Here is a 24,864-nt window from a genome sequence, read left to right as displayed (position 1 = left end):
TTTATTTTTTAACGTGTCTAATCAGGCATGTGCTTTTTTATGAAAAGCTGCCAATTTAGGGCAGAAGGAAAATAGTCCAATTCAAAGAGAAAGTTGCACTGGTCATTAGTCTAATATCCTTCTGAACAGTCATTGTATATTGGTCCCTGTTGACAACAGTAAGGAGTTGTCAGGATGAGCACATAACCTTTGGACTTTATGCTTATTAATGACATTTGTCCATTTCTTGCAGAGTAAAATCGAATCTTCAGCATTTATATTTAAAACCAAACAAAATCAGATACATTTGTCAGAGCTTGCCGGTATTAAGGCCTCTTCAGAGGTCCCTGCGGGGGACTGTGTGTGCAACATGACTTTGGGTAGCATGGGAACAGCCGAGGGGAGTCTGGGAAAGGAAACAGGCTGCAACATCGCTGTTGCGCAATCCGATTAGCTCCGAGTTGCATAGATAAGAAAGTGGACCAGATCACTCTGAGGCTTCATGGAACAGCTGGTTCTGTTGGCTGGCTGGTAAACCAAGCGTCCGTTCCTAATTGAGGCTTTTCTCCAGATTCTGCCAGAAAAGACATCCTTCAAACAGCAACACACAGAGCTGGGGTAGGTGGCTTTATTGTTTTCTGCATTTTAAGCCCAGTTTGATTATCTGTCACGCTGCACATTTATCAGATATTGGTAATTATGAATAATCTTTTGTTTGACTTCAAACTGAGCGGTCATATAGAGGAATAAGTGTATTTGTCTTGAATAAAGAGAAATGCTTCATATGAGCAGACTGTAACGAGGGGAAAAAAGCATTTCTCTGTGAACATCTGTTTTCGGTGTGTGTGTGTGTGTGTGTGTGTGTGTGTGTGTGTGTGTGTGTGTGTGTGTGCGGTTCCCACGAGATAGATTCATTAATTTTTGGGAATGTCCAGGAAGCAGATGGCCATCATGTCTGCTTCACCGAGACCTTATTGTTATTGTTTTTTTTTCCCTCCCTCAAAATCATGGCTGCACTAGAATTAAGCATGTTTAAAATTCTAATTCTGTGATTTATGAATGAAAGAGTAATAGAAACAATATCATGCAGATACAGGGAAGATTATTCAAGTCTTTCATGTACAGCTGATTTGCAAATTTGGGAAAGCTCTAGAATATATTTGATGATATCTTTTGGACAGATGCTGTTGACTGCGTTGCTGGGTATTCTGCTGACCTGCTCAGGTAAACTAGTTTTTTTATCTCACGATGTAACTTGGGTGACAAATGAGCTCCAACCTTGACATGAACCGTTGAATTTGCGGGATTGTATGTTATTGCTGTCCACGTCTCTCCGCAGGAACTGCTGTAAAATTAACAATCCCACCATGTGACCAGCACATGTTTGATAGTCAGGTTGAGGACTGTCTCTTCGGCTTCAACACCAGCTTGGAGACGAGTGGCCGTCAGGAAGGCTGCCCCTGGCCTGCTGTCAAACAGTAAACTTCGTTATTTTAATTTCATCCTTTTGCTTTTTTCCATTTGATCTTTTAGTTAAAATGATTTCTTTGAATTGTCATCTTTAATTTTAGATTATGTCAACTGTAGCCACTATTTTAAAACGATCCCAGAAGTCTTAAATGACATTTGCATATGTCTCGTCGTGCCTGCCTCTGTGCTGAGTGCTAACTGGCTGCTGCTGGAACATTGGCGCGCTTGTGTTGCTGTAAGTTATCCCTGAACACATGTCATAGGGCCAGAACCCGAGAAAGCTGGATAAAGTTGTGGGTTGTCGCTTTTTATAGCGTTTTCAGGAAAGATCTACGACCTTTAGCTGTGGGAATGTCAGATACTTTCCTGTTTACCTCCTGACTTTGGTGCTAGCCAGAATTTTGGCTAACCGTCAAACCCTTTGATGAAACGCGCTGAATTCTGTATAATACCCTCATATTTGCAGACAGCAGTTGTTTGTGTAACCTCTTCCATACTGCATTAACTGCTGGAGCTCTTTGGCCTCAATAACCCATATTTTACTGTAAATATGCCTCGGGGTGAGATATTAATGAAGAGTCTGCTGATCTTTTGATCAGGCTTCCATATTACCCTCAGTGAGCACCAGAATATGTCCACATGATCCTCGCCGCCTGTGTGAGGCGCCTATTGAGAGATCAAACGTTATGGTGAAATATATCAGCGAAGACTGATTTCTCCACCAATAAAAAGCCAGCGGCTGGATGTGTTTGGCTCGCTCGGCGGTGTCGCAAAATGCTGACTTTCACGCTCCGAGTCACAGCTTTGAGAGCTGTGCTAATTTTCCAAACCCCACTTTTATTTAAAAAGTGAGATCACCAGAGATCTATCACAGTCTCTCATGTTTGTAATGGCACGGAGGAAGGGAAACTCTTGTTCACCAGAAAGGAAAAACTCATCCTCCCCCGTGAAGCAGGGTTATCAATCAAAAGCGTTCCCGTTTGGACTCCTCGCCGCCCAGGCTCTGACTGATAGAGCAGCTGCAGAAACAGCAAATATGTGGGGCAATATTACAGACTTCACATTTTAGGCCATTTTAATCAATAAACAGATATCCAAATATTATGATTTTGTCCTTTTTAGTTGAGCTGAATATGAGTAGGTAAGATCTTCATTGCCTGAGAAATATAGAGAATCATACGCCCGCTCGCTCCAAGTGTGATGAAATGAAAGACAATCCTGTAAATATGAACCACTCATGATGTCCTCTGTCTGATATTCTTCTGCAGCAAGTACCACAAACTGAAGCTCTGTGTGGACAACCTGGTCATTGAGTCTTGGTGTAAGGGCCACGGGTTTCTGGTGGACGATTTCTTCCTGAAAGTGCACAACATGTACTTTTCAGGCTGTGGGCGCATCAGAGACCCCCCACTCAGCATTCTCGTTTTGCTGATAGGACCCATGACCTTCTTGACACTCCTGCTGCCTCATCTGTGTGTGTTTCTCACCACCAAAGACACAGAAATGCCTGGATCTCTGGGACTCTGACGCTCTGCGACAGGAGTAGCTGGTGGTTCGGAGGATTGTAGGAAGCTATTCTTCATGAAGTCATACAAGCGGTGTCAATAAAGTCTGATAAAGTTGGCATGACATCATGTTTAGTCATAACAGTTAAAAGAAAAGGGCCTTTTGAAATAAAGAACAATTTATATTACTAACTTCTCCTAATTTCAATTATTACGCATTGAAAAAGGGGCCTGAATGATCCCAGTTATACATTTTAAGGGATTCCCAATTCTCTTACTTGAAAGTGTTACATAATGTTTAGTTTTGGCAGTGGTTTACTGGAGGTGTTGCTATGAGTCTCATTTTTCCAGCGTGAGTAGAAACTCCCTTGGTATGGATTTCCAAAAGACGAAAGATCTCTGTAACCTGGAAAATTCCCTCTGAGATTCACAGCCTCTTATGCAATTTAGCCCTGGCCAAGACAGCAGCAAACCCTATGATAATAATTTAATAAAGCTGAAATACAGCTTAGTTTGCTGTTTAATGCTTTAAATATTCTGCTTCTATACATTTCTGTACTTTTTATGTAACAACAGTGCACGTTTACAATAAATACAATGGAAAAGTGTACTTTTTCCCTGAATATAGTCTCTTTTCTGTCAGTGAGCTGTATTTTTCTACATAAATGTTGCACTGGCTCACTAAATAAGGTGCAGTTAGGGTATATAAAGATACTAACTGAGCATTTTCATTAAAATACCCAAATTATAGCAAAAGTTACTGTAATGTTTCTATTTTAATGACAAATCATATGCATTGTATAGCAGTTATAATTTAAGTTAAACATTTCATAATATGTGACAGAAATGATGATCTTTACAGTTGAAACACATGATAAATATTTATTTCAGACAAAAAAATAAATTTACAGTTGTACAATAGCAACAGCGGGACGGCGGCTGCTGAAGTGACAGCCTTGCTTTTCAACGCAAACACACTGAACTTTGGACGTTACGCAGCCGATGGTTGAACAAAGACTGGCTGTGTGTCGCTCAAACTCCATTCAGAAATGCGGTCAAGCCCACTTTGTGTTGGGTGGCACTCGTGGCCTGCAAGTTGTGTGTCGAGCGGCGAGCTCAGGAGGGCCACATAAATGGAACATTACCGGAGACATTAGTGCCATTTCGGACCAAGACGACCATGTTTCCATCTGACACTGAGCATTTAGCTGCTTTCTGGGCCCCCGAGGATAGAAACAAATGGGTTAATGCAGCTGTAATGGCTCATATTGTGAGGAGTAATTGCAGAAATGCTCCTGAAAGAAAATAAATCTGTGTTAAGCAATCACAAAACAATTGAAAATACAAAATGAGATTAAGAAAACTGAAACACGAAGATCAAAATAATACAATATTGTGGGATTACTTTTTAACATTAAAAGGAAAATTATCATATTTGATAAGCTGTAATAACTTATCTACTTCCATAGGTATCTAGTTAAATAGCGCTTTCAGCTAAACGTTATGCTAGAGACCAAAGATTCCCAGAAATCGGTGATTGAACAGAAATTATTTTCAAAAAAGGTTAAAAAATTGTAATAACAGCGTCAAGGCTCAGCATTTGGGTGGGTGGTCTCTACTACCTTGGTGGTACAATGTGACGAATTGACGCAGATTTTTAGTGGGGGAAAAAAGAAAAGCTTTTCATCTTGTGCGTTTCAACATCAGGACAGAGGGGCAGCAGCTCACCTTTTATTATCTGAAATAACAAGCACAGTTAAACTTTTTAGTCTTGTGTAAATAGTAAACGTGAGATTTGCCAAGTAAAGGCTTGCCAGCTCTTCCTCTGAGGCTGCGGCCTCACATACTCAGACGTAGCAGTTCCTGTCATAACAGCAGCACGTGGACGTGTTCAACAGCCTTTGTTTTGTTTCTCAGAATGTAAAAAGGCCATTGATTCTGTTAGCCCTCTGCTAAGTGCTAACCAGTGCAGATAAAAATGTGTTTGCCTGAATATTAATCATTGTATAAAATTTAAACACGCGTAGAATTAAACTAATCTGAACTTTGATAATGGTGATTTGACTATTTTGTCTTTTCCAAAATCATAAACGAAGTAATAATTTGGGTGCATATGTAATGCTAGTGCTAATATTAGCGCATCATTTTCAATGACAGGCTTCTTAATAATTTGGTAATCCAGGTCATTTGATTTAGTTAAGACAGAGGATACTTCGAAACCAACCATAAACTTTTAAATTATATTTATAATAATCAGAATTTTTAGAATTTTTAGGCTTCTTCAGTTCTGATAGTTCAGAACTGAAGAAGCCTTCTGGATAGAAGGCGAAACGTCTTCAAGAGAAGAAACCCAGTCCAGTTGACAGAGAAAACTACCTTGGATTATGTTAAGAAGTTAAAGCAAATACTGCACTGTAAAGTGTGTCATGTCCCAAACATTCTTGATGAGATAAGATCTGTTTGCAGCTTTAGAAACATTTACATTCACCAACATTATGAACTCATTGGTCTATAGTGCACCAACGAAACATGACTATGTGTCCTGTAAACATTTAAAATCATTTATTAATTAGATAATTAGGTTAGGGTATGGTTTTCTTTCCGCCAAGTGAGGAGAAAACGTATTTTTAGTTATGATTTCAGCACGTTCGTCTTCTCTTGACCTCCTTTTCTCTTGAGTAGAACACAACAGCCTAAACTGTAAGCCTTAGATTTTTACACTGGATTGCCTTGACCGCAATATGTACACAAAAGAGACGACAAAATAAAGGCTGCGAAGCAATATTTACAGATCGAAGGTCAGTTTACCCTGAGACAGAATTCTTGCATGGCTCATCATGTGGCTTGTGTGAAAGAAGGGCAAAAAAATATGGTTATTGTGGTCAGCGTGCATAAGTGATATTGTTCTTGCTGACCAGTCAAAGTACATGATTAATGTACCTTAAACATCGTGATGTGCCTCCATATTATACTGTGTAAATGTAATTATCAGAGGAACAAGCACTTAATCAGCTGTTCACTCAAATTACTGCCATGGAAAATGTTTTATTTCTGAATTTTCACAGTATGGAAGTCTTTTGTTATTGTTCTGTTTTGTTTCATTAAGGATGTTAATTCTAACCACCATTTAAAATGAACTATTTGGCCTCTAGAGTGTCACAAATAAATTGTAAAAAAGAACAAAACATTATGTTGAAATTGGGCTTTTAAACTCATTTAAAATAAAAATCAGAACATTAGACGATAGTTATTTATTGTCCATTATGAACTGAAAATCTGTTTTAAATAAAAATGCGTACAAATCTAAATTATGATGTTCTCTTCTCACTTTTATTATTTGGGTTGTATAGAAAAATAATATCAACTCTCAATATTCTTCACGGTGTTATCAAAATTATGAATTCCTCTATCGTGGTGACACTGGTGAAAATCTGCATATTTAAAAAATAGCCCTGGCAGAGCCGACGATGAGTCTGTTGATGGGATGCTAATAAAAGAGTGACATCCATCAAAAAAAGGGTAAAAATGAACTTTTAAACCTTCTCTTAAACAATACATTGAGTTTCTGTTTCTACGTGACAATTTCAAAGTTTTATGAAAAGATTTAAGGGTCATTTCGGCAGTTTGAATCCTATAATATGCCCAGCTACAGGAGATGGTACAGTCCAAGATTACACCCCCGACTGTACATCGTTTGCTTCGTTTCTGTGCTCCTCTCCCATGCAAACGTGTTAGTACGTCACAAGTTCAGTGAGAAAAGTGGAAATGTTTGCAGGGATGAAAGAAAACATGACTTCTTTTCTCTTCTGGACACGTTAATCTACACAATGCTATCGTTTATTACAGCATAATAAATGTCAGAGCAGTTTAGGCTAAGAGTCTAAACAACACTGAGAATCTGGTCACAAGTTAAGTTACTGTAGAAAAATAAGGTTGACACTGTCATATACAAGGTCACAAGAATGGAGCCAGTTTAGGAATATCAAACACCGAAGAGTGTAATAACACCTCTGGGGAAGGTGGACAGCCCCTACAGGAGAAGGTTTTGTGCCCCCCCCCACTCAAAAAAAAGCTTTTGTCTTTTTGTCCAGCTTTCAGTGCTGAGAGTTTGTACAGAAAGAAAGAAGGAAAATAAAGTAGATTTGAACTCATGAAACTAAAGTGGAAGTCAAAAAAATGCAATTTAAGTCATTTTAAAAAATGAGTAGTCGTCATTGCACTTATTCCCAGAACCTGCAGAGTCATTAAAGGGATTAAAAAGGACTTCTTTTTTTCCTTTTTTTTTTTAATATTTGCATGATCCAAATCAAGTAAGGACATCTTCAGGGAGTTCAACACAACACCACCAGCAGCAGCACAGAGTTCTAATGCGTTTTGTGCTCTTGGGATGAACAAGGTAAAGTGATTATCAGGCTATAAAGTAGCGTGTCAACATTTCACATGGCAGCAGAAGCTCGCTCCGCTGTGCCGTCGCTACTGAGGTTTCCAAAGAGGCTCGCTCGGGCGGGAACAGGAAGTCAAATCCTGTTTTTAAGCCATGAAAAAACCCTTTCAAAATAAATAGTCTGGGACCAGTTGCAAATGGTTTTATGCCCTTTATATTACTTTAAACTCGTGCAACTGCCTCACTAAAGAATTTATCTGTGTTTATTTCTCAACTGAATATGTTACTTTGAAAGGGTGTCATCAGACTTAAAGACTGGATAGCGACTTAGTCTAATTTAAACGAGCATGTGGATCTCATTGTACTCATCTCGTCCATCTTCATCAAAGTTTGGCGAGTCCTCGTCACAGTCCAGCTGTGAAGACACAAATTGGACTCATCAGTTTCATAACTAAAATGATTAGTTTTCCTTTCTTTAAGAGAGGATCAAAATAAATCCTGTATCCTGCCTCCTAGATTGTGCAATGTATGCCCCAGTGGCCTAATGGATAAGGCACTGGCCTCCTAAGCCAGGGATTGTGGGTTCGAGTCCCATCTGGGGTGTGAGTCTTTTGTTGAGCCTGGGGAAGAGGTGCTGGAGGCAGAAGAGCCCTTGGGCAAGGAAACAACCAAATACAGTATTCACAGCACCTGTCAATGATTGCTTGTGCATGTGGTTGAGCAGAATAAATTAGCAAAAGAGTTGTTTCCTCTCTGTACGATCAACAAATTAGCTTCCTTTTAAAAGTCAGTGCAGCTATTTGGCCTAAACGGAGGGCTACAACTTGAAAAAGCACGTGTCACACTGAACTGTAACGGAAGGAAATTCTTTGGGAAAAATTAGAGTGTAAAGGTTCACACCTATGTCCAAAAGCTGCTGAATGAGAGGCAGGAAACAAGTGACAAGTGGTCAGCTCATTGCAGGTCCAACATACAGACAGACATACCCAGAGTGACCCTGGGCCCCAGGGGGATTTAAACCTGGGACCTTCTCACTGTAAAGTGCGAACCACTGCACCACCATTTCCCACTGTAACCGAATACATTATCCTGAAAGATATCACATTTATTTAAGGAGGTGGTAGGGGAAGAGGTCCTGATATCATGGTGGTCCAATCAGGGTAATCGCCCTCAGGCAATTCTGAGTTAATCCTCTCGTGCAGTGGGTTCATGCGACCTTTGGATGAACGACGTACGAATGGTGGTAAAGGGAAGAACGAAATTATGTATTTAAGCCCCTGAAAAGGGTGGGTTTTTTTGCTAAAATGCAGGGCTTTAATCTGACAGTGATGACATGCATGGGTTTGGGGCATCTAACCAAGAAAACACAAAGCCCCCGCTCCAGGCAGGAAGGACTGGGAACGCTTTCCTGGTTAGAACACGGAGCAAAGAGAAATATTTGCTCTTCGGTTAAATATTTTCGGACAGAATGCCGTCCAAAAGAAAAATATAAAAATAATAATTTGTGGGCAATTTCAATTATTTATTTTACAAAATGTCAGTGCATGATAGACGTGAAAACAGGCCAATGTCTTACCGATGTTACGTTCCCTGGATTTGAAAATAACCCTGTAAAATAAGTATCTCAAAGCCACCTGGGATCAGGTTCTGGTGGCAAAATATCATTCCTAGAATAACTGGGCTGTACAACCTACCGCCTGCAGTTCTCGCTCCTCAAAAATCCTGGACAGGATGAGGCGGCGCAGCGGCACCGTCATGATGAGGATGAAGGGGAACGCCAGAGACGCCGTGGTGGACTTCACGACCCACAGCGTGATGATGCACCCCAGCTGGGTCAGGGTGAACATATTCATCCGCCATGTCTTCACCTAATGCAGCAGATGCAAGGAGGCACAAAGGTGTCAATCCAGCAGACCGGAGCACCAGAACACGTGTATTTGGTCCCATTTTGTGGAAAGCTGTGTTGGACACTGTTGCTGATGAGCAGAATGGTTAGAAAGGTCAACTTGTCTCTACTCTCCTCAGAGACGGCTCCTGTTGTTAGCCTTGTTAGCATGTGATCACACACCTGCAAACTGGAGATTCAACTGTAATGTCCTTTAACTCACTGATAAAAGCAGCAGCACTTTTGCAATTTAGTGTATGAAATCTTTCATTTGTGGCCCTTGGTTCTCCTTACGCTAATGGAGCACCAAGGGCTCAGTCTGTGTGTCACCTTGGTCACATAAATGTGGTCGGGGTGATGCTTGGCAGGCGTGACCATCAACGTGATGCGCTCGTACAGTTGGATGCCGGTCAGAGAGGTGACCCCCATGTAGAGGAATATGCCAAAGAGCACAGCCAGAGGGATGAGACGGAGCACGTCGGTCATCACTATGGACATACCTGACAGTCAAGAGTGAGACAAGCTCATGTTTACTGTTTCTGTACAACTGTGGTTGTAACAATAAAACTTTCAGGTTCAAGAATATGTTTCTTTTCCCCAAGCTTAATATGTTAGATTCCCTTTTCTCCTCACCGACGAGCACGGCCACTAGAAGCCCAGTCAGCCTCTGCTCTTTCACTTCCTGGATTTTGGGCTTCTCTCCAGGAGCGGTGGCTTTGCTCATGACAGTGAGGGCGTTGACGTGGGTGACGGAGCGCACGGTGGCAGCGGTGAGCCACGGCAGGCCGAAGAGAGGACAGAAGGCTCCCAGGATGACAATGAGCAGGAGGTCCAGGTGGAATCCTGAACCTTTAACCAGCCGACGCTCCTTCTTACTCACTATCAACCTGATGGAGGAGAGGGAAGGTGGAGTAGCGGTGTGTTTCTACAGAGAGGAACCCTTACACTCGCGGATGCAGTGACGGTACATACGAGGTGATCTGCGTTTCCATGAAAATGAGGATGAAGACCAAAAGGGCAGGTACGACAGATGCTCCCATCATCCAGGTGGGAAACGGCTGCTTGTCACCAAAGGGACTGATGAACCAGCCTCTCTTGTCAGGAGATGTGACAGAGAAACCTGAGGGCACATTGAGCTTCTGTAAACAAACAAACAAAAGTATGGAATAATGTTAGCAGGTAGTGAACTGAAGATACCTCTGTTAATCCATTTGTTATACCAGGGATTTTCTATTAAATGTCAAGTATTTGGAATCAGAGAGATCCACTAAATAGAAAACAGGAAGTTACTTCACCCACGTTTCATTCATCTGCCATCGATGGTTAGAATGAAATAGATAATAAGCTCCTCAGATAACTTTGAGTGATTTGCTGTGACTTAAAGTAAGGTCACCTGTGTGTAGGTGTCAGGAATGCTGCAATCCATCATGACAAAAACTAAAATTGAGATGGGGATTCCAAAGTCGCCAATAATTCTTCTGGCCTGGGAACATTGAAAAGTTTTAAAATTAACTGCAATAGTGAAAGGAAACATTTAATTTTTCTCATTTGTACATTGAAAGTGTGGAAATAAAGTTAAAAATAATAATACCTTGCCGCCTAAAAAGCGACTGTTTCTCAATTTCCTGAGGAAGAAAGCAAGAAAGAAGGTGCCCATCATAAGGACCAGAGACAGAAGAGCCGTGTTGGGCTGGTTGAAGACCAGATGGTCATCATGAAACCCATTAGCTGTGGTGGCGTCACTGGGATAAACTGACATCAGTGGATGCTCCTTAAAAACCTGGAAAAACAACCTCCTATCAGTTTAAGCAAAAATTGAATGTGTTAACAGAAATAGATGGATTTCTTTCTTTGAGTTACTATCTTTAGTTGACAGAAAAGCCACAGTACAAAGCGGATCAAACATAGATAGGTCTCTTTGATTTACGCAGCGCCAGCTGTCTTCAAGCAGCACATGTTTCCAGGGTGTGTTTGGTAGTGGAAAAGTGTTTGATGACGACTTTGTAATGACCTTCAAGGTCGCACGTGCTGAAGTTACTCTGCTTTCATGTGGAACAGCTGTGAACTGTCCCTCCGTCATTCTTGCTCACACACGCAAGATGTTCATGTCGCGCGGTTCAGCAACGCCACCGCGCAAAGACCACGGCCTCGGTGTGAATATCGATTACAGTTAATCAAAGACTGCTGGTCGTGGTGTGTCCCCATTGACTTGATTAAGTTTCGTGTTGTGCGTGGCGGTCAGAGTCGCTACCTTGACGAGCTTGGAAAAGGTCTCATAGATGAAGATCAGGGAGATGAGGAAGGCAAAAATCTCCTGTGTGAATGGCGAGATGTAGCGGACGAGGAAGCTGCCCTCGGCCGCCACAATCACCAAGACAATGAAGATGAGCCAGAAACCGATCCACACCCGGCCGGTCAGGTACTCGTAGTTGTAGGCCTGACAGAACTGATGAGAAAAACAGAGACGTGCTAAAAAAGAGGAATGTAACACGAATACGCCTTCACTGCAGCAACATTTTAGGTCGGCTACCTTGAAGTAGGCTTCTTCGAACACCAACAACGGCCCCGAGAAGCCGATGATGAGGAGGGGCTGCCCGGCTAGCAGCGAGAATATAACTCCAAGAGTCGCAGTTGACACAATCAGCTCAGTCACTCCCATCATGCCCTCTGTTTTTTCTCCTTCAAAGGGAAAGAGCACAATTCCAAAACACAGCTATCACAGTAAAACAGAGTCCAAATGTCCAAATGAATTTACCCAACAAGCCTCCAAATGTAATAGTCGGCGAGAGCGCGGCGAAATAGATGAAAATAACAGCGGCGATGCATTGTGTGTCCAGGGCGTCTTTTAGGTCGCTGACGTAGTGTGGGTAGCGTCGCCGGATGTCGTGGATGAGACCTCCAAAGATGATGCCTGAACGCTTTAGTGGATCCACCTCCTGGTCTCCCTCTTCCTCCTCCTCACATGGGCTTATCTCTAAAAGGAGTTTAAAGGCCCTGTTAGGTAGTTGCATCAAAACTAGCCGCTATCACTTGAATCAACCTACTAAATACAGGTTAACTTGTTCTGGATTTAAAATAGCTTCAAGTTTCGTGTGGGTTTGACAGCGAACCTTTGTTGTTCAGCTCGATTCCAAGAACGGATTGGTGCTTCTTGAGTTCCCGCTCCTTCCTCTTGCGTAGCATCTGCTTTTGGAAGTCAGCCACTGTCTTCAGGAGGTCTTTGCCCTCTACCTCGGAGGGTGGAATGACGATGCTGTAGTCCAGGAATTCATTGATGCCGTTCAGGAGATCCTGTCTGTCATCAGCAAAATAGGCCACCTCATGGAAGCTCTGCAACATCATACAATTAAAAAGTGAGGCCATTTCAGATCAGCATTAAAAGCTGCTTCTTATTATGATATTATTATGATGATATCTAAGATATTTTTTTTTACTCTTAAAATTGACCTTGTCAGACATGAGAGTGGAAAAAGATCGTCCAATCTCATGGTAGTCAACGTTGGACTGACTGGGACCCAGCAGGACGAAGAGGAAGCGAACAGGAACGGGGATCTCAAGCACCGATTCTAGGAGGACCGCTTCGTTTAGCCTGACGAAGGCCATGGCTGGCTGCTCCAGGAACTCCACGCAGCCTAACGGGAAATGGCATTAAAATGAGTCTAGACCATTGACGACAACAGCCCTTGCTTTCTCCTGTCACTGCTCTTGTCATCTGGTTGAGGTTAACATTAGCATGACAAGCTACAGTAAAAACACAGAGGTAGGCACTATTAGCATTGGGCGTGACATAAAAACAAAATCAGACGAAAAGACTTAAATCATCAAATCTACTTTGTTAAGAGCTTACCAACTAAAACAATAACAGCCTCGGCATCTTTGGGAATTTTGGCGAGGAGTTTCATGGATCTGGCTGCAGCTGGGTTGCTCTCGGGAGGCAGAGGGTGGAGCGATTTCTTGGAAAGACAACAGAACAAAAAAAAAAAGCATTACTATGTTGTGATACAAGAAGATACTGGGACGTACGTATCGGTACCGATAATGCAACGGCAGTACGGCAATGACGGGTAAACAAAATTTAATGGTCACAGTTGGACCAAGGGCACTTAATGGTGATCCAATTTTTTTTTAATGGTTTACTTGAAATGATTCAACACTTAAAAAGCCAGGGGAAACACTGGGATTTCAGAGTTAATACATCAAGCAGCTTTAACTAGAAGCACCTGTCAGAGGCATAGGAACATAATCCAGCACATGTGGTGAAGTGAGCCTCGCTTTCTCCAACTTCAACAACTACCTGCATGACTTCTGACTTCATTTGAAGAGCGTTTCAAAGTGGTAGACGGGCCTCACATCAGGAATTTGATGTAATTGAACACTCACCGCTGGTCCTAAAGGCGTAATGTGAACTGTAAACGAGAACAAGTCGGTCCAGAATTGCTTTTATCTCCGTTTTTTATCTCCATTTTGATAGCTGGGGTCACAAACCTACGTGAATTCCAGCCTGATCTAGTTAATCACTGACTTTTGTTCGGGGTAAATTGTATTTATTGTAGTTTGCCTGTAATCGCCACATCTCATCTGGTTGTCAGCAGATTCTCACACTGGTAGGGAGCATATAGGAAACCGGCGTAAACCGACCTCACACGTGAGCGCCTCGTTACCGTGGAGACTTACAAACAGGCTGACAAACACATCTTGTTTGGGGTCGTAGACGGGCCCTTTTCCATCGCTGTTCTCATCGTGCTCCTCAGTTACCAGCGGGAGGTTGGTGTCTTGAACGTGGTTGTGATTGAAGCTACCGTGCAGACTGGCGGAGGACTGGTGGCGGTGAAAGCGATGTTTCAGGTCACTGGGATGGCTGTGGTAAGGACCGACAACAGGAAGACATCAGTCTGCAGCCAGCTGCAACTGTGAGCGCTGTGTATAAAGATGGTGAGGCGAGGCGTGAAGACAGCTCAGACGCCAGTAGTGGCTACAGGCTAATATACAGATAAATACATTCATCTGGTCATCAATGATTTTGCTCAATTTTGGTGTCTTCATTGGTAGAAAAGCAAGGAACTGTCTGAGTGTGACATAAAAAAAGGTATCGCCTATCCACAAAAATGGCACGCTCAGTTAATAAAAGCTTTGTGTTATTTGATATCTGCATTAGAACATAAAAGGAAAAGCGTAATCTGTAAGGCCGTAAAGTCGACGGCCAACACTGGAAACACCCCTTTATTACATCAGCTCTTTGATGAGATCAGGTCAAATATTGGCCTCCAGAGGTCCAAATCTGTGACAGCACTGCAGGACACATTGAATTATGTGTGAAGCTGAAATGAACGGTTCAGTCATTTTACAGAGGTCGCAGCGAGCCTCTAGCTCTTCCTGCTTGCAGGTCTCTGCATATCCTTTGTTCATTTAGATGAAAAGGTAATCTTTTTGAGGATCTGATTAGGGAATCAATGAAACAGGCAAGAAGGAAGGTTTCCTGAAGTGGACATTGCATGTGGGCTCAAAGCCACGCCAACGTGGGTGAGCGCTAAACGCTACTGGCAGTACGCTAATGTCTCAAACTCCCCGGAGCAAGATTCCAAATACAGTTTTTCCCTCAAGGTTTCCTCTTAGTCACCAGTTAGAAAGGGTTGAAAGCATGTTCATTACTTTCTGTGTTCGTCATTCTGATTCTGATCCACATTTGAGTTAAAGCCTTCCTTTATTTAAACCGAGCTGACAGCCGACATTACATAACCAACAAAAAAAAATCTATAAACCTCTCTGTTTGGAGCATCACTCAATTGACCGCTCATGTCAGTTCAACGCAGCAGGCATGCATGTGAAAGTGCCAATCAATAGTCGGGGGACCGTTTGAGCAGTGATGAAAAGAAAAGAACACATCAAAAAGGTTTGCAGCATTAGCAGTGAGATGTGGACACTTTGGGACTGTTGTCTTACGAGCCCGACACCGAGACAGCTGGCGTTGTTGAGGTTTTCTGGTAGACAACTTGTGGTCTCCCATTGTAACCACACCCTCTTTAAACCAAGTGACCTAAACTTCCTTTGGTTTAACAATATCACACCCAATAATTTTGACGAACGCCACCGATCTTATTGCCAACAGTGACTGTCTGGGTTCAGGGTGAACTCGTCGCGCATAAACCGCAAAACACCGAAATGCTGTTTCTCACCTAAACTACGTGCCAACAAAAATGACTCTTTCAACCCTTTCATGTGGTGTCCGGGATGTCAAACGAAAGTTATTTACAGTTGGGGTTTATTTGATTGCATTGCGACACAAGCATAACGGAATGAACCGGCACGCTCAAGCCACACCCCCCATGGCCTTTCGGCCAATCAAAAGGATCGATCATCTGCGTTATTGTCACCTTCTGTCTCCTCAAACAATGCGGAGGCATCAAATATGCTGCTGAACTATGGCCTGTAAGCGTCTCAGAGACTCACAGGAAAGCTCGCTCAAAGAAAAAACATGTGCGGTTGAAGACAGGAACTTTTCGCACCAACGCGGTGGTCAGCCGTTGGCCTCGGTGGGAGACGTGTAACCAAGTCAGCCTGGCCAGTGCCATTCTAGTCCCCCATCTGCACTAGTCCCCCATCATTAGTGGGTTTTTCACTCACCCAACACGCTACACTGGCGTCACGGTGAAACGTGTGCTTTGATGGACTGTTTAGCTTCGGCAAAGCGTCAAAATCAAAAACACACTTTGTTTTTGCAGCGATGATGTCGGACACGTGCAGCTTTTTCAGCCACTAAGTGATGATCTGTTGAAGATCAACATTAATAAACTCTTTTGCAGCTACAAACGAATCACAGCTGGAATGAAATCCAGATAGAACGCGGCCAAGCCGAGTTGCTCAATGCTAGAAAACCCTCACCCAAATTAAAATACTAACCCTTGACCAGGGACTTTTTTCAGAGCTTGAATAAGGACCTGATCTGAATTTCGACTCTGCTGTGGCGGAAACTCACCGAGTTCCTCCAAGGGTTGATAGCCCCTTGGGAAATTTTCTGTGGTGGAAGCTCGGATAAAAGCTAAAATAACAAGTAACCCTGCTGGCAAGAGACAGTAAAACGTTGGAATGGAGACAGAATAATTAAATGTTTAGTCACTCCCTATTATCTAAACTGCCTGGTTTTACGTCTTTCTCATCTCAAACAAAACAGTTTAGAAGCCTAATGAACCTGGATTTATGGAAATTTCCTTAAACCTAGCCTGTTTTACCAAATCCTACTCATTACAAAGGAAAAGATCAAAGGGCTGGGATGACTCACGTCTTTCGCAATCACACTCAAAATCCGATGGCCGAGGCTTCGGGTTTTGACACAAGAAACTCAAGTCAGCCGCCAGGAAAACAAGCAGATGATGAGTCCAGTATTGTTGTCAGCAAATTCTCTCCTACCTCAACTAACATACTGTAACCTCCAGCTCAGGACAATAAGCAATGGGGAAGATAATTCAGAATTTATTATTCAGGCTGTCGTATATGTGGAAAACAATCCCATAATAATCAAATACATAACAACTGATGGCCTTTATGACAAACTGTGTGACCTGTGTTTGAGCAGCAGAGCTCTGAGGACGCTGGGCCTGTCCTCGGCTCTGATCTGATCAGAGATGATCATCGTCTCCACCACCAGATGGGCGATACCAGGCAGAGAGTTCTGCTCCAGGTCCAGGAGAATGGCGCCTGTGGGAGAGCAGCAGAGGAAGGGAAGGACGAGTGTGACGTTAGTTCAGAGGACAACGTCTCAGCTGTTTTGCTTTGTCACTTTTCACCTTCTGCCATTTGAAATTTGTGCCTTTCTGTACCTCTCATTTATTACAGTGCATCATAACAGCGGCTAACAGTCCAAGACAGCAACAAGTAGGCGGAGTTTACCGTGCGTGATGGTACGACGGAGCTCCAGCAGGCTGCGGAAGGACAGGGAGGCCACGTGAGGCTTTCCCCAGCGATCCGTCTCCTCCTCCACGTCTTCCTCAAACTTGATCCAGCGAGCTCGCTCCTTCCAGCGCATCTCATGATCCTTCTCCACGATCAGCTCGTTCAGCTCCACAAATAGCTGAGGAGGAAAACACTCCCAAATCATTCAGGAGACGAAGGCATTTGCACAGAGAAGGTGTTCTGATTGAAAGCTGCGAGCTCTCTGTCCCTGTGTTTTAGCATTTTCCAGCTATTTCACTTTAATGCAGGTTATATTTTGGGGGTTTTATAAAGTGCAGTCATCATTTTGTTTATGTGCTGATGAAAGCATGCAGTGATGTCTATATATACTCTACTGTGAGGGGCGTGCGTGCTGCAAACCTCGTGGGTTTTCTTATCTGCTGCTCTCTTCTTCTTCTTCAGGCTGCTCAGAGGTGTGGAGCTATTGCTGGCCCTGCTTATCTGACATCGTGATGACTTCTTTACCAGGTGGCGTCTCACCCCGGGGTTGTCTTCAAACCTGTGACCTACCAAAAATGAGCCACAGCCTAAAGGTCATCGCGGTTGCTTTATGGGAATCATGCAAACAATTGAGATTTTCAAACTCACAACCACCCGCCATGAAAACTGGACTCAAGTTCAAGATTCTGCAAAACAGATTCCGTGTTGGTGGCTGGGAATTTAAATACGGGGCCAGGATAAACTGTTAAAATGGCACTGATCAAAACCAAAGTCATTTTCAATCTCAGTGAGCCACACGCAGATAACGAGCAGCTCGCTGCAGAGAGCATTCTGTTCCCACCTATTATGAAGGAAACGTGATAAAAGGGGAACAAAACATCTGTGTCAACGCGTGTTTAGAGTGATCGTGCATAAAGAAATGATTCATAATGTTTACAAAATCTGGTGATGTTTAATTTGGGTGATCAAAAAAGAACCTGAGGGAACAGGTGTATTTACAGTCAGGCAGCTCCCGTGTGTGCAGAGGGATTTCATTCCTTATCTGGGTCTCGGTGCCAGATACTGAGCATCTACGTACATGAATAAAAGCCTGCTGAAGCTTTTTTTTTTTTGTTTTTGCAGCTGTCTTGTCAAAACCAATGCAGCACAGACCATCCTGAAACATTTTCCCATTCATGCATTCAGATCCGAGACCAGATTTTCAAGAAATCTGCGTCAGAAGCTGATTTGCAGCTGAAAGTCGGTCCAAGAAAAATCAGCAGCGGTGGAGATTCGCGATTAGAATTATGGGTTAGTATTATATACTATTTGGAGCTCGCCGGTTGGTGCATTAAAGGTCAAAGATCTGGGGGACGTTTTAGAAACCGACGCACATTCAGTCCGCAACCGCCGGGTCCCAGTCACTCAGGCCAACGGCTGAATAGAATTTCTTACCAAATAAACAGTGTCATTTTTAATTTTGCGCACGGGCGGCCAGGGGTAACCAAAGTAGAGGTGAGAGGCCAAAGAGCGTGTGTGTGTGTGTTTGTGTGTGTGCATAAAATACAGCACAAGTTCCAGTCTGATGAGTCACGCCTTCCGCAGGGAAACAGAAATGGAAACTGAGAAGTTATTTATTTCATTTTGCAAAGCCTCTGAACAGAGAGCTGCCTCCACTTGAACCGTTGGACGGGCCGATACGTCTCATGGCAGCGATCAACGTGAACAAGACAAATCGATCTGTGCGGAAAGGAATTCGCGCTACTCCCTCTCCTCATTGGGAACGGCAGCCGGAGCTGAAGCAAGTCCTTTCATCCAAAAAAGCACTTGAGCGACATCAGTCAGCAGCGTCATTCAAAATACAGATCGAGCTGCATGTAAGATGGAACCCACGCTCATGAAGTTGCATGTTCTTTTATAATTACCACGCAAAAGCACCCAAAACACCATTTACTGTTCCATGAGGGATTTTTTCAGGATCTAATGAAAAAAAGCTGCAAAAAGAACAATTTAATAAAACCATGGATGCAAAAGCTGGGAGTGAGCAGGGAGATAATGATTTATTTTCCTTGTCTCCAAAGAGCAGATTTTGTGCATTTTCAGATTTTAGCCTGGTCCAACCCTCAACAGGGAGAATTGATCAGATTTTGGGTTCTCCAACCACAAGTTTTTATTACTTTTTCTTCGTGTCCCCATGTAAAATGGAAATCCCCTCTCATGTAAACAAGATATTGGCTTGCACTAAAATTTGACTAAAGCCAATGTGTCAATTATTGAAATGTAAAGTGAACTGTTAGGAAACGCACTGAACATTATTATGAGTTATAGTTAGCAACTGGGCACTTGCCTAACAACGCATCAATAACAAAAAACAACTCTTAAAAAAAACCTACTTCATTTTAGTAATAAAATTTTTAAGTAATACATTAATTGATTCTACTCCCGGACCCTATTAAGTATCTGGAATACATTTGTGTCTCCATCTCTCAATAAAGATGTTTTCAGCTACCATACTGTTCGCCCTGATTTCTTTAGCTCGCTATTAGAACGAGCCGCACCACATTCAGCACAGCTAATCATTGGAATGCCTTTCTGCTCCAGCTGCTGCTAACCCCAAAACTAAATGGGCACCACTGGATCAATAACAAAGCAGGAAACAGACCGTGTCAATCAGCTCAATACTAGGGACATTTGGCTTAGCGCGTAGTCAAGGATGACCCCCATATTATGATTATGCAAGCAAAGTAAACAATCAATGGAAACAAGTGACTTCCTGTCTATTGATTGGCCGAATGAAGTAACATCTTCCACAAACATCAAACTGTCAGGATGGAAAACCGGAGGCAGCGGAACTGTAATGCAAGCGCGTGAATCTGCACGGATTCTCGTGACTTACGGATCGGCTCAAGCGGTGACCCCAGTTGCGTGTGGATGGACTCGAGCAAGTCGTAATCATCGAAATCCAAAACGAACTCTTCAAAGTCCTCAAAGCCTTCCACGTTGGATGCCGAGCCGTGCCGTTCATACAGGTGCTGCTTGGGGGTGCCGAGCCCTCTATGGGCACCAAAATGATGCTCGGGAACGTGGTGATCGACGGAGTTTTTCTTATCGGCATCCCCTCCCTCCTGGTTCTCCTGCGCCCCGAGATCTGTCATCTGCACAGCCGGTAAAGCCTCCTATCCACCCGTCTCTGAACGGACGCAGTGCTCATCCAGGGCTTGCCGCTCTTGCGCAATAGAGCGTACTACCTTTTGAAAGTTCAAAAGCTGATCTTGAAAGTGTGAAACACACTTAATTTTGTTCAAGAAGGCCTACTTCTAGTTGTTTCCGAATCCTCCCCTTTAAGTGCAAGTCTACAAATCAGGTGTATATAAAAACGATCCTCAATGTCGTGAAAAAGGTTAGATCGTCTTAAACCCGAGTTAAATCCAAAGCCAAGCTAACCCGCCGACCAATCATAATCCTGCTGGATGCACATTAGCAGAACAGGAGCAGATGATGGTCGAGCTAGACCTGCGAAGGGAAGTATTGATGAGGGCTGGTCTACTTTGAGGTTTGGAGCACCGCCCATTTTCAGTCACGTTTCCAGCCCACTGATCTATGAGGGTGTTGGAGAAGAAGAAAAAAACTCAAGGGCTCAAAAGTGAATGAGTTTTGTTCAAATGGCTAATGCCTGGCTACCATTTCATCAAAACAGCCATAACCTGTCATAATGAATGGGGGATATTTTAAGTATTGCTGGGGTTGGGGGTGGGGCCCCTGTTTTGCCCTTAATCCTCATTAATCCTCAGGCCAAATTCAAGCACTTATCAATGGTCTTTGTGTTTAAATGGAGTTCCTTTTCAAAATGTGGGGGGAGTCCCAGTGTGGTCAAGTAACACTGGTCCACAGTACAGTTCAGGGACATGGGTGAAGTGAAGGTTATGGTTATGATCATGGGTTTTGGTCAAACCCCCATCTGGATCTGCACAGCCTGGAGGAGGGAGTGGTGAGGGTTTCGGCCTGTTGCCACAACATCTGCGATGCTGCGCTGGCACAAAGCAGATCCAGGAGTGCCGGGCGTGCCAGTCCGCTGTCCCTATTAGCGTTTGCCATGATTCTGCCGTTGCCTCTCAGAACCACGGGCGCTTTAGATGCATCCATTTTCTCAAAGGCCTCAAAGGTAGCAGGTGCTGAGTGGGAGCCCGTGAAGTTCTGGGAGTGCAGCGCCCCTTTCATCAATGAAGTCTCTGCCAACCTGCTGTGCTGTGAGGCTCAGCGTGCTCACCGGGATACCATCGGAGCATCGGAACTCCAAACGTCCGTAGTCAAACCGATGTCAGGAATGTCACAGGCCCGTGGGTCATGAAGGTGTCACATCCGGCGTCCTCCACTACAGAGAAAGGCCGGTCATCTAATGTGATGTATTTAGTTATCCCTTTAGCTTTGGTACTGTCTGCTGGGGTTTGTCATTTAAGCTCCAGAAGACTGGGGTCTGTTTTGCGAGGCAGCTTTCCATCGAAACGGTGCACGGCATTTTTAGCGCACGGTTGTCTGGGGTCAGACTCATTATTTTACTTTACTTACTTTCCAGCTGAGCATAAACCAGGCTTCAGTCTGAATGCCCGTCTGCAAATAACCAAAACATTGGCTACTGACATCATCAAATTCTATCTAATTCACAAATAGGACGGTGCTAGACAACAAGGGAATTGTTAGCCGATCCCAATATCTGGCCGGTGTGTCACTGGATCCCCCTTTAAGAGAAAACAAGACACTTCTGGAGACCTTGAGGCCTGGTACTGCACCAGATGGAGATCCCTGACACACCCCTCACAGCAGCTTCGACAGCTCCGCCGTCCCCTATATATTTCCTCATGCAAATGTATTTTCTGTTTCTTTGGACCAAGTTGAGGAGGGATTGAACCAAACAGTTCACACAAATATCAGTACTTGTATGGCTCCTGATTAAAGCACCACAGAGATTTGCCAGATGGCTTCAAGTCCGTGGAAAGAATTTTCCACCGACATTAGTTTGGATGTAAAAAAATAAATGCAGACTGGCACACACAGCCGCACCAGTGCGCAAGTATAAATACTCCCAACGGCATGCACAACGTGCCTTGGCTGCAGCCGAGGGTTCTTCCCAGAGTCCACGTACAACCATAAATCTGTCCTCAACAATAATAGTTTTGCAAAGTGATTAATGACGACTTGCCACAGAACTTGCGGTCTCTGAATGTGCTCTGGAACCCTCATCTCACACAACCCATAACAGCGGGTGATATTAACCAACCGGGCTGCAAAATGGGGAATGCACCGAGGTGATATGTATAGGCTGTCCATGTCAGGCATGACTGCGTACAGATCCGATGAGACTCTGGCTGTCCCGTTTTCTGTTTCCACACTGTTTCTAAACAGTCAATGAATGCGGTGCTGTGCCGGACCTGGAAAGGCCGGGGGCATGGTCACTGCTAGAGGGAAATCGACTGCAGCCTCAGTTAATTAATGCCCCTGGATGTGGTGAGGGAGAGTCGCTTTTCTCTATCCCGCTGCCCTTTGCTCTACTTTTGTTCACGCCTCTTTTATTTGATTCGGGATATAAATGACAAACTCTACTTTTCATCTACTTTTCAACACACTTGTTGACTCAGCATAATGCCACACCTCCAAATGCCTCATTCAGGAGAGGTATAGATCCATTTATTGAGTGACTATTCACCGTTTGAAACAGGTGAATGTGTCAATGCTCACATCACTCCGTAAACTATTACCTTGTCACAGAAGAAGGGACTAAGAGCCCTAAATATCAAACGTGTTGGTGGGGTCTTTAAATGCAAGATCACACATGTCACTGAAGACCCCGCTGAAGGAAGGAACACTAATGTGGCCTACTCAGACCAAGGGAAGCAAGTCGAGACCAACAGTAGATCCACAGTAGCTAAGTGTTACCTATTGTGTTAGCTGTTAGCTAGAAGTATATTTATAGCTCGAAGGGACAGGAAGTATGTGACAGGAAGTGCCATTCTGAAAACTTGCTGAGAAAGTATTTAATATAATCCAATCTACATACAGATAGATATAATCTGAGCAAATAAGTGAGGTTAAAATTATGTAAAGAGAAAAAAATTAGTCAGGGATTAAGACACCTCTTTCTGTGCAGATGTTATGCGAAGTGACGCTGATGGCGTCAGCTGATCCCAGCTGGATGAGCTGTCAGCTGCCTTTAAACCTCCCGATGGAGTCTGTCTGCACATTTGTCAGTATAAATGAGGGCGTGCAACAATCAGTGCGGAGCAGCAGTTATTTCTCTGTTTAAAGAGCAAGTGAACAACAGGCTGCTGTCTTTTTCATGGTGATAAAAATAAATCCATCCCCCAAAACTGAGCTAAGATAAAAATCTCACTTACTCTTCATATCATCTAGATCAGCACTGGCCAACATCTGAGCCTCAGCTTCATCAGTGGGCACCTGCTGGTAGACGGCCGTCTCCAGGGCAGTCATGCTGCCGATGCAGATCCGCTCCCGAAGGTCATAGTTGCTCCGCTGGGCCCCTGCCATCCGATGGTGGACGGGCCTCCTTCGGAAGCAGCTGTGGGTCGTGCTGGAAGGATCTGATGGTGGAGGGATGCTGGTAAAGAAGGATAGTTGGAGATGTATTTTTTTTAAATCAAGTACTGCATCAATAAAGGATTCATATATAAAGGAAAATAAAGGTTTATTGTGTTTAAATGTTCAAGGTTACATTGCACAAAAAAAGACTAAATTTAAATCTCCTCTTGGTCGCATTCTTGGATGTGACCACTGGGGGGCAACAGAACACAGGAAAAACTGTGCTATAGCTACTAAACGGCTGACTCTTCTTTGAGCTGACCACACTTACACACACGCACACACACAGCTCTGCATTTATTCTTATATTAGAAGATGGCAATCACCTCTGCAGCCATGACGAATAGAAATACACAAAAATAGAATTTCTCTCAGTTAAATGAATCTTCTCTGTGTCCAGACAATATGTCTACCAGAAGGCTTTTACATTTACAGTGCATTATTATAGAAATTAATGATGTGAAGATGCTATCAAGAGATAATAAATATTGTAGTATTGTTGTACGAAAGGCTGAGCTGTGAATGGAGCTCGGCATTTTGAGGTACCTGCTGCACGCGGTTTCTTCCCCATCCTCCTCCCTATTCTGGCCCACAACAGGGATTTTCCCATTATGTGTCTCCGCCTTTATCTCCATGGATGCAGCTTTCCCTGTTGATAAGTGTTCGTTCTCCACGTGGAAGGTGGTAAGTGGGAGAGGTTCCTCCAAGTCCTCTTGGCTTCCCAAACTAAACTGAGAGGAAGAGGAAGATCATTGAGAGTGGAGAAAGAGGACATGCACAACCCCCCGTGATCAGCGTCACAACAACAATCTCTGCTGACTGGGAAATCACAGAAAGTCTCATTTTACCTGTGGCTGGAGGTCGGGCGGCTCTGTAGGCGTCGCAGCCACGCCCTGCCCGTCTGTGTCCGACTGCGCCTCCTCCTCGTCTACCTCGTGGATGGTGGGTGTGACATCAGAGGGGGGCAGGGATGTCTTTTTTTTCTTCCGTTTCTTTTTGCGCCGTCTGTCCATGCTGTGCACCCTCTTGCGTAAGCGCTGGGGCAGGGGCAGGTGGGTGGACAGGGGATGATGCGTGTGGTGAAAAGAGTGTCTGTGGTCTGGAGGAAACAAAGAAGAAGAAAATCACAAGTGTGACCTGATGTCACAGGAGGAACCCGTGTCAACTGGTCATGTCTGAAACTC

General features: G+C 43.7%; 2 protein-coding genes and 1 non-coding gene across 7 annotated transcripts in view; 2 read left to right on the top strand and 1 right to left on the bottom strand.

The window, feature by feature from the left end:
* Positions 1-442: 442 nt before the first annotated feature.
* Positions 443-3,564, top strand: LOC105417602 (receptor activity-modifying protein 1). Its single transcript, XM_011612331.2, has 4 exons — positions 443-597; positions 1,161-1,203; positions 1,319-1,457; positions 2,718-3,564. Exons 2-4 carry the CDS (start codon positions 1,161-1,163, stop codon positions 2,974-2,976), a joined length of 441 nt encoding a protein of 146 aa, XP_011610633.1. The 5' UTR covers positions 443-597; the 3' UTR covers positions 2,977-3,564.
* Positions 3,565-3,768: 204 nt separating this feature from the next.
* Positions 3,769-24,864, bottom strand: part of slc4a3 (solute carrier family 4 member 3) — a 30,568-nt gene continuing 9,472 nt past the window's right edge. For 2 of the 5 annotated variants that reach the window (XM_029833379.1, XM_029833394.1), the window contains exons 4-23: positions 24,529-24,779; positions 24,227-24,411; positions 23,479-23,699; positions 17,531-17,676; positions 17,108-17,288; positions 16,780-16,915; positions 13,898-14,081; positions 13,071-13,176; positions 12,671-12,855; positions 12,334-12,553; positions 11,979-12,197; positions 11,754-11,902; positions 11,475-11,669; positions 10,815-11,003; positions 10,617-10,706; positions 10,196-10,362; positions 9,857-10,110; positions 9,554-9,723; positions 9,033-9,206; positions 3,769-7,753 (exon numbers count right to left, since the gene is read on the bottom strand). In XM_029833379.1, the coding sequence (XP_029689239.1) occupies positions 7,676-7,753; positions 9,033-9,206; positions 9,554-9,723; positions 9,857-10,110; positions 10,196-10,362; positions 10,617-10,706; positions 10,815-11,003; positions 11,475-11,669; positions 11,754-11,902; positions 11,979-12,197; positions 12,334-12,553; positions 12,671-12,855; positions 13,071-13,176; positions 13,898-14,081; positions 16,780-16,915; positions 17,108-17,288; positions 17,531-17,676; positions 23,479-23,699; positions 24,227-24,411; positions 24,529-24,779 (3,500 nt within the window). In that variant the 3' untranslated portion in view covers positions 3,769-7,675. Of the gene's footprint in view, positions 7,754-9,032; positions 9,207-9,553; positions 9,724-9,856; positions 10,111-10,195; positions 10,363-10,522; positions 10,534-10,616; positions 10,707-10,814; positions 11,004-11,474; positions 11,670-11,753; positions 11,903-11,978; positions 12,198-12,333; positions 12,554-12,670; positions 12,856-13,070; positions 13,177-13,897; positions 14,082-16,779; positions 16,916-17,107; positions 17,289-17,530; positions 17,677-23,478; positions 23,700-24,226; positions 24,412-24,528; positions 24,780-24,864 lie in introns of those variants that run through there. The other 3 variants (XR_003887788.1, XM_029833402.1, XR_003887790.1) reach the window with 3 other exon arrangements.
* trnar-ccu (transfer RNA arginine (anticodon CCU)) lies at positions 7,869-7,941 on the top strand. Its single transcript has one exon. It is a non-coding gene; the product is annotated as a tRNA-Arg (tRNA).

Source organism: Takifugu rubripes, chromosome 1 (assembly GCF_901000725.2).
Source record: "Takifugu rubripes chromosome 1, fTakRub1.2, whole genome shotgun sequence".
Lineage (NCBI taxonomy): Eukaryota > Metazoa > Chordata > Actinopteri > Tetraodontiformes > Tetraodontidae > Takifugu > Takifugu rubripes.
This window is presented reverse-complemented; position numbering and strand designations above follow the sequence as displayed.